Here is a 16,543-nt window from a genome sequence, read left to right as displayed (position 1 = left end):
TGTATGACACCAGAAACAGACTATCTCTTCAATCCTTTGCAGGCTAAACAACTTCCGCTGGGTCGTTCCTCCAAACAGCGAGATTTCCGTGCACATTCATTTCTCCTCACAGACTGTCGGACAGTTCGACCAGACGTTAAATTTTGAAATCATGGGCACACGTCGTCGCTACCAACTGTATTGTCGTGGGGTTTGTGCCTTCCCATCCATCAGCCAGGACCCCAAGTATGTACAATCTTTTCTTTTGTTTTAATTTGCAAATGTACTAATAATGTGGTGATTCTCTGTGCACTGTGGTATTCTATTGCTTACCAATGTGCAATCTAACATATTAGTGCATCTTGTTATTAGAAAAGCTGGCATGGGACTTGATAATTTACTATGGAGATTGAGGATCACCATCTGACTGAATGTATTTCAGAAAAGAAGGCAATATTTTAGTATGTATTTTCTACCAAGGCCGTAGTGTGGTGTCTCCTAGCAGCACCTGGAATCTGGAATAGATGTTCATATTTCAGAAAGCAATTAGTACCTCTCTGCCAAAGGCCTGAAATCGTTTTTTGCATGGCATCTATCCTAAAGCCAAGACAAAGCTGGCAAAGGGTGAAATAACAAAAAATAAGTGTATGCTTTGAACCTAAACTCCACCACCCAATACAGTGTGCTACATTACATAAATAGACAGAATGTCACCTCCACCCTTAACAACCAAACAGTGTTTAGTAAAAATAATGAACATGGAAACGCTGTTAAACAGAACGATATCCCCATGTGAAATAAAAAAAATACACATCAAGGACTGTGGCTTAAGGTAGCTTAGGAAAGTCACTTTCAATTCTAACTGGTTCGCCAGTGCCCTTTACACATTATTTTAATGTACAATGTACAAGGTACTGAAGCCGAATCCCTGAGAGTGCTGATCCCTTCGTCTCCTGCTTTTTCTGACAGCAGAGCAGCGCCTCGCGGCCCCCGCTCCGCGGGAGCCGCTCGTAGGCTAAGGACTCCGCCTGACACTTGTTCCTGGCTTTCCAAAAGTGCATAGGAGCACCAACGCGATTTTAGCGAACTCGACATCTGGTCCCTAAGGCTTGAGGCGGGACTGCGAGGACCAGCGTGCAGCGCGGCACTGATTGGCCGCAGCTGGTCCTCTTCCCGCCCCTCCACCCATTAAAAACATCGTGGTGAGTGAGCAGCCTGGGTACTGAAGCCGAATCCCTGAGAGTGCTGATCCCTTCGTCTCCTGCTTTTTCTGACAGCAGAGCAGCGCCTCGCGGCCCCCGCTCCGCGGGAGCCGCTCGTAGGCTAAGGACTCCGCCTGACACTTGTTCCTGGCTTTCCAAAAGTGCATAGGAGCACCAACGCGATTTTGGCGAACTCGACATCTGGTCCCTAAGGCTTGAGGCGGGACTGCGAGGACCAGCGTGCAGCGCGGCACTGATTGGCCGCAGCTGGTCCTCTTCCCGCCCCCTCCACCAGACCTTCCTAGATAACCTGCGGCAGCAACGCGCACGCGGGACGCGCGCGGGGCAAACACCGGGGCAAAGAGCGGGCCGTTTGAGGCCGTTCGAGAACGGGAGAGTCCGGTCCGGCCCACCTCTCTAACAACTATACCCCGGTTCCCCCAACACAGGTATTTATAAACATCTTGACCTTCACTGCAATTGGCCAATCTAGTACCCTTTCAAGGGGAATACTCACTACAAAATGAACACGAGATCTACCAAGCAGAAAAAATCAAAAAAGAATGGAATAGGAGAACAATTATTAGGTCCAATGGATGATTTTTTGGCCAAAGCAAATACCTTCATTGACCAGAGCATAAGTTTAATCGAGGGTAGAGTTTCTACCGAACTGGCAATCACACGTCGCTCCTCAATGGGACTACTTGCAACAGCAAAATCTCCTGAAATACAGCCAGTCCCAACACAAACGGCGGTGACCACAAACAGACTCAGTCTGCCTAATAACGTCGATCTTTCAGCATCCCAATTATCTGTAACTTTCTCAGAAACTGATCTCGAAAAAACCCCTGATATCTTTCCCGACCCTACACCTGAAGAAACTAGGCAAATGAGAGGCAGGCGGGAGGGGGCCATAAAAAAACGGAATGCTAAGAGTAAACCAGCTCATACTGTAAACTCTATAACACCCAAGCATCCAATACTGGTCACCGATACAAATCCATCAGCGATTCCTAACCACTCTGCTCCTCCAACTAACAACGTGGTAACAATTCATCACGTACCGCGTGACCTCCAAGACGCTTTAATGCCAGACCCGTTAAGTCCACAAAATATAGGAAGACAAAGAGAATCAGCAAGACTAATCACAGAGATAGCTTTTCTTTTAAATTCCCATATACGCCCACTAGAATCCAGACTCAGCAACATAGAGAGGCAGTTAACAAAAATCATTGGCTCTCTTAAACCTATACCTCCATTACCTCCACAACCTCATACCAAGCCCCCTTCAAACCCAGGATCCACTCTCCCTGTCCCCAAGAAAACCGCAACCGTACCTCCCCCACAGTCCAAAAAACAAACCACATTAACCCTTCCAACTAACCCAACCATTGCACAAAAGCCAACTCCCACGTCCCTGGTAATCCCCCCACAAGTTAGTTCCCAACCAACACCAACAGCAAACCCTTCATCCATAAAAACACCCGTTCCTAAAACCCCCGTCATCACAAACACCAAACCATTGCAAATAAAAAATGCCCCAAGAGGGACAACTGAACACTTACCTACCCTAAACTTACCACCTGAGGCCACTCCATACGTGGTAGTTATGACGGGGGTCCCCGAACTCACAGGTGAGGGGACTGAACCCAACTGGTCATTAAAAAACAAGGTCCAGTACTGGTTGAATACAAACCGTCCCGTCCCGCCACCTTGGAAAAGTAAAATAGCATCAGTATCCCGGACCTCGTGGGTAGGCTACAGGAAAAAAACTATCAGGGGAGACTGCATAGTCATTACGTTTGAGGACCCCAGTATAGCTGAATATATATGCTCCTGGGAACGTAACAACTCCTCTGGGGGGATTGTAACAAGACCCCTGTCCTATTTTTATCCAAAAAGGTTCAATAATAACAATCACCCACGTAACTTTGACAACATGTGGAGGAAGCCAATCCCGCAACCATGGGAGCTAGATATTGCCGCCCCTAATCCATCAATGCGATTTACTGATCCTACTAACTCCCGGTATCCATCTAATCTGAGTTATCAGCAGAGAGAAGCACCATGGCAGATCATGGGCCCTCAAAGCAGATTTGGAAACTGGGAGCAATGGGAGAGACCACCCCATCAATCTTTTGGCCCTAACTACGAAGACATCAGTAATGGACAACACTGGCTAGGCTTCCTGACCACGAACAGGTTTAGCGGCCTGGAAATGGTCGATTGACAAACAACGAAATCCCCAGAGCCCTCATTAACAAAAGCTGCATCTTCACACCCAATTCCATTGTCTACCCTACCTATATCACATATAAACAACGACGTACAAGAATATGAACCTACCCAGATTTCTGTGGTGTTCTGGAATGTGGCCGGCCTCCGAAATAAGATTGAGGATGGTTCGGCAGCCGCATTCTTGAATGACTATCAAATCATCTGCATACAAGAAACCTGGGCAACGGTTGCCCACCACCTAGTGGGATACAGAACATTTATTTCTCCCGCCCTTCCCAGTACTTCAGGTAGACCTAAGGGGGGTTTGGTAATCTACATGGCTAATACAATTGTAGACACAAAGATCATCAAGACAGACCTCCATTCGAACTTTCAGATCCTCACTTTTATCGTAGGGAAAAAAACTTGTATTTCAATAGTAAACACATACAATAACCTGGACCCTGATAACTTTGTGAGTGTTCTTGCTCTAATTCAAGATAAAATAACTGAACACTCTCACCTCAAACAGAAAGTGGACATTGCTCATGTAATCTGGGGTGGTGACTTCAATCTTCACCCCTGCCCCAATATTGATACCTGTGGAATAGTAGACGAGTCTGATAACCCTTTAACCCACTTTACCCACTCAGGAGTGGGGCCTGTAATGAACAAAATACTTTCGGACCTGGACTTGCAAATTATGAATCCTATTCAACAAACATCTAACAAACTAGAACCCACGTATAGAGGAAGGGGCCACGAGACCACTGTGGACTACATATTAGTTACAGAAGGACTGAAAGCTCAAATCGGAACATTTAAAATCCTGGAAAACCGTCTCAGTGACCATTCCGCTCTAAGTCTAAGTCTTCAACTACATCATCCGAAATCTTTGATGGTAAGCATAGCCAACACTTTATCACAGAACAGGCTTGAACTGAACAAAATTAACGGCTTCACAATTAAATGGGAAAAAGTAGATCCCAATATTCTTACGAAGAGATTAGTTACTTCCGCCTATAAGAACATTTTGACCTGTCTTGATCCCCAAGCGGATGCGAATCAAATCCTGGAAAACTTCAACATCATAATAGAATTTGTCAAAATCCTGTTAACTAGAACTCTCAACCAAAACAAGAAAAACACCACAGGTTGGTTTGACCGAGACTGTACGAAAGCACAGACTAACTTGAGGAAAGCTCTTGGAGAACCTAACAGAGATATAATAAAGATCCAAGGCCTTAGAAGAGAATACATCACCGCCAGGAAAACGAGGAAAAAAGAATTAAAAACATCCTTGTGGAAGGCCTTGCACGAGAGCGCACTCTCGAAGGATAGCCAGGCTTTCTGGAAAATAGTCAAATCCCCTTCCTTAACTGATTCCAGTGGTCCAAAAATAGATGTGGCTATAGACGAGGCCACATGGATGAATCATTTCTCGAAAATCTTTCAATCAATACCCAATAGCGACTCGTACCAGTCTACTCATAATCCAGTCACCTTCCCTATTTCCTTGGAAGTTGACTTACAAGACTTTGAAACGGCGCTATCTTTAAGTAGGCCCGGAAAAGCCCCCGGCCCTGACGGGGTCCCTGTTGACCTATTCAAATTCCTTCCTGACCTCTGGGCTCCAATAATCACGAGAGTCTGTATTGCAACTATGGAACTTGGATTGCTAGACTCATGGTCATCATCTATAATGGTCCCCATTTTCAAGAAGGGGGATCGACAAGATGTCAAGTGCTATCGCCCAATCTCGCTCCTTGACTCTCTGGGCAAAGTGGTTGGCAGAGTCCTCCTTGGCAAGTTACAACAGTGGGTTGCCGATAAAAACATTCTCTCTGACCTACAATTTGGCTTCAGGGAGGGCTTTGGAACCATCGAGCAAGCATTAAATCTTAGCCTGCTGACATCCAAATATACCCATGCCAAAACAAGTACTATTTTTATGACATATGTGGATTTGTCCGCCGCATTTGACTGTGTCTCACACACTAAGCTCTGGTCGTTGCTGAGCGAGATGGGGGTAGATCCTCCTCTTTTGGATTTTCTAAGAGAACTCTACAGCGAAGCCACGGCGAGAGTGAGGTACGGGACAAGAGGAGAACTAACAGCACCATTCAAGGTAGAGCGGGGAGTGAGGCAAGGCTGTGTCCTCGCCCCCTTTCTTTTTTCACTATATACCAACGGCCTCGAAGAGTGTATGTTGAGAGGGGGGAGAGACCTCCCTAAAGTAAAAGGCCGTCTGATCCCCGCACTGCTCTACGCGGACGACGCTGTCATTTTAGCCCGAACTCCAAACGAATTGCAGAAATCATTAACTAAATATGCAGATTTTATGGCTGCCTTGGACCTCCATATAAACGTTAAAAAAACTTTTGTTATGGTGGTTGGTGGAACAAGAAAACCTGTAAAGTCCATCTTTCTGAAAAAACAAAAAATTGAAAGAACCTCGCAATACCCCTACTTAGGTATTATGATAGACGATGCCCTAAATTGGAAAGCGGCGGTAGAGGCTAGGAGACATCTTTTTAAACGAGCAATTATGGCACTAATGAAATTTTCAAATAAACTTGGAAAAAGACCTCCAGTGGAACTGCTACAAATATATGCTGCGAAATGCCAATCTATAGCATTATACGGTGCAGGGATCTGGGGGCATATAAATACTGGCCCCATTCAAAAAGAGGAAAATATCTTTACGAGATTCCTTCTATCAATCCCACGAGGCACCTCCACCTATGCTTCACATATAGAATTGGGAATCCCATTTATCGAAGATTTGATCAAAATCCAACCTCTCATGCTTTGGAGAAGAGTCTGGCTATCCGACGAAAACAACCTGACAAAAAGCATCCTACGGGACATCATGGAGCTGGACCATGTTAAAAAAATACCCTGGCTCTCCTATATTAGACATTTCCTTTGTGATCTGGAGATTCAGAAATATTACTACAACCCAGAACAATTAAAGGAAATCTCTAAAAAAGAACTAAAGCAAATGGCACTGAGCCACTTGGATTCCCTGAGACTATCAACGTTGGCCACAAAAAAATCTGTTGCGCATGCAATCATCACACAGCAGTCTCCGAAAATTCAGCCATATCTCACACTAGAGATTACCACGTATGAAAGGATGCTCCTAACAAGGTTCAGATTGAACCTATTCTTCAGACTGGTGACTTTTCCAGAAAAAAATAACTGGAGCACTCAGATGGCCTTGTGCCCCTGTGACGACTATTCCCAAAAGTCCACCATCCATACAATACTTTTCTGCAAGTTCTATCATCCTTTCCGAAAGATTTGGCTTATTCCCTTATTAAAAAAATGGGGCTATAGACAATGTCGCCCAGCGATGCTAGCACTCCAATTCCTGGACTCTGAATGCACTGTGTACCATGTATTACATTTTTTTAAATGCATCATGAGACACAGAAATAACTTGTAAACTGTAACTTACTATCGTTCTCTTTTCGTAATAAGACGGCAAAATTGATCTTGTGATTTTAAACTTCAATTGTAAACTTTTTTAAACTGAATGTTTGTATAACTATGTTATCTTTTATGGTTTTTTCAACTGCAAAAACCGAATAAAGATTATTATTATTATTATTAATGTACAATTATTTGGAAGAAAGGACATTTCTGTCTGCCGGTTGCGCCAGCCAGCTTGCCCCTACGTTTTGATTTTAGCTAACATACCCAGGTTTTCCAGCAAGTCATATGACTATGCTAGAAAGTTAATGAACAAAGTGACCCACTGTTTGTATAGTCATATCAACAATTGTCAGCAGGTGTTCAGAGAGATACCATTTGCTCACAGATTTGACTGGGTGGTACCAGATCTCTAAGAGCTGGAGGGTTATTGTATCATTGTTTAATTTCAGAAACCGTCCTTGAATGGTTGGCGACTTGTTAGAGATTTTTAATCGCAAATTTAATGGGCCTGGGAGGTATTGAAGTTTTACCTTGGTGTTTGTCTTTTTACAGGACCTTGGAGAGGGGGGGGGGGGCTAAACATCCATGGCAATTGCAGCGAGTTATATTAAGAGTTTAAAACAACACTAGGGTGTTCCGTGAAACCTATTACCACTAACTCCGATTTATTTTAAGCTTTCCTGTCGATATGGACCAAGTACTTTGAACTGTTAATTAACTTCTACAACAGCAACTTTTCTGTAGGCGCTAACCCCTAATTTTGTTCAGCTTTTCAATTTCATAGACAACCACATTAGAACATCTTCCCCAGAAAATAGGAATTTTAACATGGTCCTTTCAGTGGACTTTAATGCCAGACTAGATAGTCATTGTAACATTCCCACTATAGATCTCTTTGAGGAAGGCGAAAGAGACGTTCGACCACTTCTCTAGTGAATCTAGGACATGCGGCCTCACTCGCTCCAAAATATCTACGGATTTTCCCTGGGGTTAAATACGCTCTATGTAAGATGAAAAAGTGCACTAGTTGGAAGCGTGCATTCCTAGTACTCTTGCGGGCTCGTCGCACTATCTGCACCCAAGCTGTCTCTGGGATCTCCCTTCCTATAACTGTTTCCCATTTGGTTTTCAACCCGGCCAGAGGTGGCAGGTTTTCTCAGAGCATTCTAGCATAGAGACATGTGACCGCCTTGTAAGTACCCGCCACCATCATGGTATATTGGCAGGCCATAGATGTCGCGGGTTCCAGTAATCCCTCCTGCCAGTGCGCTTGTATGGCTCTAGTGATTGCGGCATGCAATAAGAATCCCCCCTTGGTAGGTCAAACCTGTCCTGGAGCGATTGATAAGGCAGCAGCGCCCTGTCCTCGTACAGATCCCCCACCACATGTAGACCCGCCTCTTCCCAGACCTGTAGCTGTGACCAGTCTCCACCATGCGGCAACGCCGTCACCATTCCAATAGGTATTTCCGGCGCGTACGGGTGACGCACTCCTGCCAGCCGTTGAGATCTGTTCCAGCAAAGACGGAACGCTTGTTACTCCATGGTTAGGTCTCACACGACTAGCTTCTGTTGTAGTGTTATGTATGCCAATACATGGCGCGGTGTGCCTCCCTCCCTCTCCTGCTCCGGGCCTCTGAACACTCTCGCCACTTCCTGTGTAAAGAGCTGCAATTGGGCTGCCAAGTAGTAGAGTTCAAAGTCGGGGACTGCAAGTCCCCCCTCATCTCTCGGTCGGATGAGCGTGTTCTTGGCGACCCTGCATCTCCCTGTGCCCAAAAGATACGAGGATATCTGCAATTTTAATGCCTTGAACAGGGAACAAGGTATCCACACAGGCAGGGTACGAAAATAGTACAGAGGTCTCGGCAATGCCACCATTTTCAAGAGGGAGATCCGACCCATCAATGACAGTGGCAGAGTCGCCCAAAAGGCCATACTGCCCTTCACTGTCCGTATACAGCGACCCACATTACCTTCCAACATGTCCGCCGGTGTGTGGTATATGTATACCCGTGATATTTAAAACAGGTAGGTTCCCATTTTATCAACGGGTGGCCATCGGGCCTAACCTCCCCCTGCCGTACTGGAAACATACACGTCTTGGACCAATTGATTTGAAGGCCTGAGAGCTCTCCAAAACGTTGAAGTAGTCTTTCCGCCCCAGTCAGAGCCGCCTTCGCATTCTCAAGAAATAGTAAGAGGTCATCTGCATAAAGGGATATAAGGTGTCGCCCATCCCTGCCGTCCAGCCCTCTGTAATGTCTCCCCGTCCTGATCTCGCTAGCAAGTGGTTCCATAGCGAGGGCAAACAAGAGGGGCGACAACGAGCATCCCTGTCTCGTCCCGCATGATACCGGGTATTGACGCAAAATCAGTCTCCCCACCCGCACCCTCGCCACCGCCGAGGTATATAATACTCTCGTCCATTGTATATACTCCTCCCTAAGCCGGAAGCGCTTCAAAACATTATATAAGTAGTCCCATTCCAAGGTATCAAAAGCTTTTTCTATGTCGACGGACAGGATCAATGGCAACTGTGCCTCGGGGTCATCATCGCTCATAAGACGTATGAGTCTTCGAATATTCGAGGTGGTGTTGCACGTAGGTATAAAACCCGACTGATTTTTGTGGACCAACGAGGTCATATACGGTAGTAGGCGGGCTGCCAATATACTACTAAGAATTTTGTAATCAGTCCTCAACATGGACAACGGCCTATACGAATCCGTGCTGCTATTGTCCCTCCCTGGCTTCAACAACGGGACCACCAGCGCTTCTCTCATTGATTGGGGCAAGCGACCCGTTTCTTTAGCCTCCCTATACACTACCAACAATCGTGGTGCCAATAGATCTACATATTTACCATAAAATTCTATCGGCAGACCATCCAGCCCTGGTGTTTTGTTGCGGGCCATGCGCTTTATAGCGGTTCGAATCTCCCCTAGCTCTATATCTTTCCCTAGGTCTTTCGCCTGCTCGTGGTCTATTTGTGGTAAATCCAGCTCGCTCAAAAAGGCGTCCAGAGCCGGGTCTCCATTCACCAGCATGCTTTTATAGAGCTTCTCGTAGTAATGAGTGAAGCCCTGTAGTATTTCGGCCTGAGTATACACTATTGTATCCCTGTCTGCCTTCAAAGCCAGGAAGGGGGAATGTCGCCGTGTGGGGTTGGCCAACCATGCTAGCAGTGTGCTCGCTTTATCACCTTCTGTATGTACCCTCGCCGAGTAGGCCTCGTAGTCAAAGCTACGGAGTCTCTCTACTTCGACAGCCACTGCCTCCCGAGCTGTGCCAACTCTCTATTTGAATTCAAGGTGCCCAGGTCTTGCTAATTCTACGTCTCTCAGGTTTTTCTCACCTTTATCGAGGTCTCCCAGGAAAACCTTCCGTACCCCCGCCTGCTTCCCGATACAGAGCCCTCTAATGACAACCTTGAAAGCGTCCCACTCATTTCCCCTGGATGCGGTGGTGCCAGCATTATCTGCAAAACATTGCGTAATTCCCTCCTCTAGCATTGTATGAAAGAGCGGGTCATCTAAGGCGTCGGGCGTAATTTCCAAGTGGGAACACATGGAGTCTCAGACATCCAGTCTAAAGTGATCAAAAGGGGGTTGTGATCTGAAATTGTCCTGGCGAGATACTCAGCGCGCACCACAGATGGAATCACCAGCGGAGAGCACAGCATTGCATCCAGCCGAACATGCAGCTCATGTACACTAGAAAAAAAGGAGTAGTCCCGGTCTGTCGGGTGTCGCACCCGCCAAGCGTCCTCCAGACTCCAGTGTGCCTGCCATTCTAGTCTACCCTTGGCCAGCCGATGTACCGGGGAGTCATCAAGCGGTGGGTGAGATCTGTCCAGCGAGACGTCTGTCACCGAGTTGAAGTCCCCTCCAACCACTACAGGGCCCGTCAGGAAGTGTGCAAGTGTCCCCGATAATTTCCCCAAGAAAGCCAGTTGTTCCGTATTGGGTGCATATATGCTGCATAGTGTAATATCACAGCCCCACTGTTTACCCGCAACAGCCACAAACCTGCCCTCAGGGTCAATCACCTGTCGTGCCATCTGGAATGGCACTCCAGCTCTCACCCAGATCAGTACCCCTCTAGCAAATGCAGAATAGGTGGTATTGAACACCTGACCTCGCCATCTACGCTGCAGTGCTAGCCCCTCAGCCTCTGTCAGGTGCGTTTTTTGAAGAAAAGCAATCTGGACTCCTCTACGAGTTAAATAAGAGTGGACCTTGTGTCTCCGTGCCATCGTATGGAGCCCCCTCACATTCCAGGTTATACATCTCAAATTATCAATTTCAGCCATTGTCCCACTCCAACTCACAGTTGACCAAACCGGCCGTTGACTCCACAGAGGTCTTAATCGACCATTGTACCAAAGGGTTGAGCCAGTGACTAATTTTGACTACAAGGCTGCCTGGCCCTTCCATGCTTTTGTGCAATTTGGGACGCAAAGGCCCTGATTCTAAGTTGCTTAGAGTTTTCCATCCCCTTCATAAACCCCTTTATGCACAAAGGTCCAATTTCTGAGTTGGGTGGTATTTACCACACCCGGTAATTTCTGTGTGTGTTAAATACCTCACCCTTCATTAAATATTGGCATGTCAAACCTGCTTGAGTTTTACAGGGACAGCAAGTATTTGCTTTGACAAGTAGATTTTGGTTCAGTAAGCACAAGATTCTGCATGTTATTCCCTGAAAAGTCAACGCTATTTATGAAACTCATAAATTCTGAAACTTTTGGAGTCAGATTTTATTGGGTCGTATAAATATCCACTACTCCTCAAACCCACTCAGAATCAAGGCACAAGACCTTGTTTTCTCCATAGACCTGCACCAGTAGGTCAAGCCTGTCTTCTTCTGTGGGCAGTATCTGTTGCAGCATAATTAGGAATGCCCATCTCCAGACCCCTCTTCAACTTTCACAGTTGAGCACAGCTCCTGCACTGTTCAGCTGGTGCTGTAGAAGGAAAGTGCCCCTCAGTGAACGAAATGTGAGTCTTGGCACAAGATTAGGCACAGCAGACAGTCCTCCACCAAGGTTCCTGCACTTCAGCAGGTCCTCTGAAACACAGAAGGCCCAAAAAAACACGGAGGCACCATTCCCTCCTGTGCTTGGCTTTCTGGATACTCGGCTAGAGCAGTCCTTTCGGGAGGTCACCACAACTCCTATGTGGCCCCTTCACCTAATCTGCCCGTCTAGTTTCTGGAAAAGTAGGTGCTGACACTGATCTGTTCACCATATCTAGGGTTTGTTACCAGTTGTATGCCTCCTAATAATTTTTCTGATAGATACATCTGCCAGTGGATTCCTCACCTTGTGAATATCCCCCTTGCGCCAGCAACATTCGGAAAGTTCTTTGTAGCACGCCGGCGTGGACGACGTCATAGGAGCACGGCTTCGCGCGCGACTCCGTCTGACGTCACCGACCCCATAATAGGCCTACGTTGGCGTGATGACATCAGTTCCCTTTTTTCCGCGTTGTCGACGCTAACGGTTTCTGGGATCTTCTGTGATTCAGATAGTGACTTTGTTACTATTTGTCTGTTACTGTGTTTCTGTTCTTCGTCGAGGATGTCGTTGAAGAAGACGGGGTTCAAGCAGTGCGGCTCCTGTGCCCGGATGATGTCTATGACAGATCCTCACGACGATTGTTTGTGGTGTCTGGGTTCCGACCATGATGTCAAAGGCTGTCGATCCTGCTTTAAGATGAACCCTAAGGCTCTGCGAGAACGAGAGGAAAAACTTCTGCAAGGCAAAACTTAATTTTATTAGGACCCGAGAAATGGAAAGAGAGTCGATTGAAATCTCTAAACCTACAGTAAGGTCACATTTTATGCTGATTAATTCAATGTCAGTGCAACCCTATTTGACTATTGTTACACGTCCATATCATCGCTGGTTGCTAACCAAATTCAGATTTAATCAGGCACACTTTCTGTTGGGTACTTATGAGAAATGGTGTACCCCAATGGAAAACGTACCATGTGAATGTGACAATTTCTCTGATCAGGATTTGATACATTTTATATTTTTCTGTCCCTTCTTTTTGGAAGGCAGGGTAAAATATATTAAGCCTCTCCTGAGGGAAATGGGGTTCTTACAGTTGAAACCAGCACTGTTGTTTCTTCAATTAATGGAAAATCATCAGGTGATGTTCTGTGTAGCCACTTTTTTGATTGCATCAATCCGTGCTAGACGGAAGAGACTCCAGACGAGTTTAGTTGGGGTCAATGTAAATGTTTGCCCTATACCTGATAGTACGAACTAATTTCCAGGCTCTGGTTCATTTTACATATATCCTTTTAACGAAATATGAATTATTGCTGATAACTGTGTAATTCCTGTGTGCTAGGTCAATCCATATGTATTTGCCAATGAATTTTAAATGTACAGTAATTAACAGCTCTATATGATGTTTTTATGTATTTGTATGTATTTGTATAGTATACTTTTATGATTTTAATTTAATCGAATAAAGTGCTTTTGACTTTGACTTTGCTGGCAAAGGTGAAAGGTAAAGAAGCCAAGAGATCTTAGAGGTCAAGGTCTAGGCGCTCGAGATCGAAGCAGAAGTCAAGATCGAAGTCGCGATCGAGGTCAAGATCGAGGTCGAGGGCCAGGTCGGAGTCGGCATCGTGGTCGGCTTCGGGACATGCTTTGGGTTCCTCGAAGAAAAAACACAAGAGGAAGAAGCATAGTTAAAGGCATTATTCTGGGTCATCGGACTCGAAGAGGAAGTCTTCTCCTCGAAGACATAAAAAGGATTTTGTGTCTCCTCCTCATGTTTGTGAGCCTGAAGGTGGTGCCTCGCCTGTGCGATCTCGAGAGAATTCTCCGGATCCGGAGCTGGTGGCGCCATACCATGTGGTAATTAAAAAGGCTGCTGAGCTGCTAAATTTGACTTTACCTACAGTGGAGTTCAAATCTAATATCGTCAGGGAGGTTTTACATTCTCCTTCTTCAGTTGTTGAGCCAACTCTGCCATTCACTGAGGCTCTGACTGAACCAATTTTGGAAGTCTGGAGAAAACCATTATCTGCTCCTGCGGTGTCCAGATCAGTGGCGAGGCAATATAGGGTGGCTCCTGGTGACCCTGAGTTCTTGACTTCCCATCCTTCGCCGGAGAGTCTGGTGGTGCAAGCCGCTTGTTCGAACAGGTCAGCAGGCTCTTTTCCCCAGGTACCTGGAGATAAAGGCTCAAAGAATTTGGATCAAACTACTTAAAAGGTTTTCTCATCAGGTAGCATGGCTCTGAAGTCTACGAATGCTACTTGCCTGCTGGGCAGAGACGTGCATGCCTTAATGGATATGGTTAAGATTTGTCATCTAAGCTTCCGGAGGAAGATAGAAAGAACTTTAATGAGGTTGTCTCTGACACTCAGACAGCAGCCCGCCAGGTTATTCAGAGTGGCATGGACACGGCGGACTCTGTGGCTAGGATAATGGGTTCTTCAGTGGCCACCAGAAGAGCCGCTTGGTTAAAATCTTCTGAGTTTTTGGCAGGCGTTCAGGCTACTCTTATGGATTTGCCTATTGACGGCACTGGCCTCTTTGGAAAGAAAGCGGATGCGGCATTGGAGAGGTTCAAAGATAGCCGGGCTACGGCTACATCTTTGGACCTGCAAACTAGAGGCTCTACCACCAGGAAGTACAGGGGCTTTGGGAGGTCCACTTTTCGTCCCTATAAACAAGGCCAACAACAACAACAGCAACAACAACAGAACCCTTTGTATAAGTCATACAGAGGTAGACAAAGGGGTCGTGCCCGTGGACGTCAGGCCTCCTTCTCCTTTACGTCCTCCTCTAATACCCACCCCCACCTACAACAGCAAAGCAGCCCTAGATTCACCATTCCGGATCATGCGGGTCCTGTAGGGGGTCGGCTTACTCATTTTCTACGGGATTTGGAATCAGTTACATCAGATCTTTGGGTTCTCAATCTCGTAGAAAATGGGTATGCACTTCCCTTTCAGGAGTTCCCTCCCAATTACCCTCCTTGCCAAGGTTATTGTTCGGAGGACCACCTGCTTCTCCTGCAGGAAGAAGCCTTGGCACTGTTCAGAAAGGGTGCGATAGAGGTGGTTCCGGAGCAGGAGAGGGGTCAGGGGTGCTACTCACGGTGTTTCCTGATCCCCAAAAAGGATGGCAGACTTCGACCAATCCTGGATCTCAGGATCTTGAACTTGTATCTGAAACAGGAAAAGTTCAAGATGCTCACTCTTGCGCAGGTTCTTCAAGCGTTGTTGGAAGAAGACTGGATGGTGTCGATCGACTTGCAGGATGCTTATTTCCACATCCCCATCCTGAAGTCGCACAGAAAGTATCTCCGTTTTACGGTGGGGTCGCAACACTACCAGTTTGCGGTCCTTCCATTTGGACTTACTACTGCGCCTCGAGTTTTCACCAAGGTGGTGGCAGCACATCTCAGGAGGTCGGGGATACCTGTATTCCCGTATCTGGACGACTGGCTGATCAAAACGGAGTCGCCAGAGAAGGTGGTCCATCATCTGCAAGAGACAACTCAATTGTTTTTCGATAAATGTACCCAAGTCTCACCTGGTGCCCTCCCAGCGCAACCTGTTCATAGGTGCGGTACTGGACACTACTGTATGCCGCGCATTCCCTCCACCTCAAAGGATTTGCGACATACAAGAAATGATTCCTTTATTCTACAATAGAGCGGTTGTTCCAGTCCTGAAGGTCCTTTGTCTGCTTGGTCTGATGGCTTCTTGTATTCTGTTGGTCAACCATGCACGCTGGCACATGAGGGCACTCCAGTGGTGCCCCCGCAGGCAGTGGTATCTGCACAACGGAGATCTCAGGGAGTCAGTGAGGATCTCGAGAGAAACTGCAGCGGATCTGTCTTGGTGGAGCATGGAAAGCAATCTGTCACAAGGAAAGCCTTTTCAACTACCTCCATCGGTGGCCACAGTGATAATGGATGCATCCACTCTAGGGTGGGGTGCTCATCTGGGGGATCTGGAGGTCAAAGGTCTTTGGTTTCCAGAGGAAAGGTTGCTTCACATCAACCTTCTAGAGTTGCGGGCGATACGTCTGGCGCTCAAGGCCTTCCTCCCTTCCCTTTGCGGTCAGTTGGTTCAATTCCTGACGGATAACACGACAGCGATGTGGTATGTCAACAAGGAGGGAGGAGTAGGGTTGCAGTGTCTCTGTAGAGAGGCTCTGCGTCTCTGGTCCTGGGTTCAGGCCCACTTGATTTGTCTGATGGCAAATCATCTGGCCGGAGTTCTGAACGTACGTGCAGACATTCTCAGTCGGCAGTTCTCTGCCGACCACGAGTGGAGGCTTCATAAGGAGGTTGTTCACGACATCTTTCAGATGTGGGGGACTCCTCAGGTGGACCTGTTCGCCACTCGCGAGAATGTTCATTGCCTGTCATTCTGAAGTCTCCAGTATCCGATGCAAGGAGCTTTGGGGGACAAGTTTCAGTTGAGTTGGGGAAGTCAACTCCTTTACGCGTTTCCTCCCATACCCTTGATTCCTCGGGTTCTGAGGAAGATTCGCCAGGACCAGGACCAAGCCTAGGCCCAAGTCATATTGGTCGCCCCGGATTGGCCAAGAAGGGTGTTGTACACGGACCTACTCCACCTCTCCTCTCACCTGCCGCTTCGTCTCCCTTTCAGGGTAGATCTCCTCTCTCAGATGGAGGGGCAGGTTCTACACCCCCACC

At 46.8% G+C, this 16,543-nt stretch overlaps 1 protein-coding gene across 1 annotated transcript in view; it reads left to right on the top strand.

Annotated features, from left to right (window-relative positions):
- The window catches only part of HYDIN (HYDIN axonemal central pair apparatus protein), a 2,950,008-nt gene that overhangs the window by 1,747,657 nt on the left and 1,185,808 nt on the right, over positions 1-16,543 (top strand). The window contains exon 49 of the mRNA XM_086945295.1: positions 43-225. Coding sequence (XP_086801421.1) covers positions 43-225 — 183 coding nt within the window. The remainder of the gene's footprint in view (positions 1-42; positions 226-16,543) is intronic.

This window comes from Lissotriton vulgaris, chromosome 12 (assembly GCF_964263255.1).
Source record: "Lissotriton vulgaris chromosome 12, aLisVul1.2, whole genome shotgun sequence".
NCBI classification, from domain to species: Eukaryota; Metazoa; Chordata; class Amphibia; order Caudata; family Salamandridae; genus Lissotriton; species Lissotriton vulgaris.
Note: the sequence above shows the minus strand (reverse complement) of the source record. Positions and strands in the feature narration are given on the sequence as shown.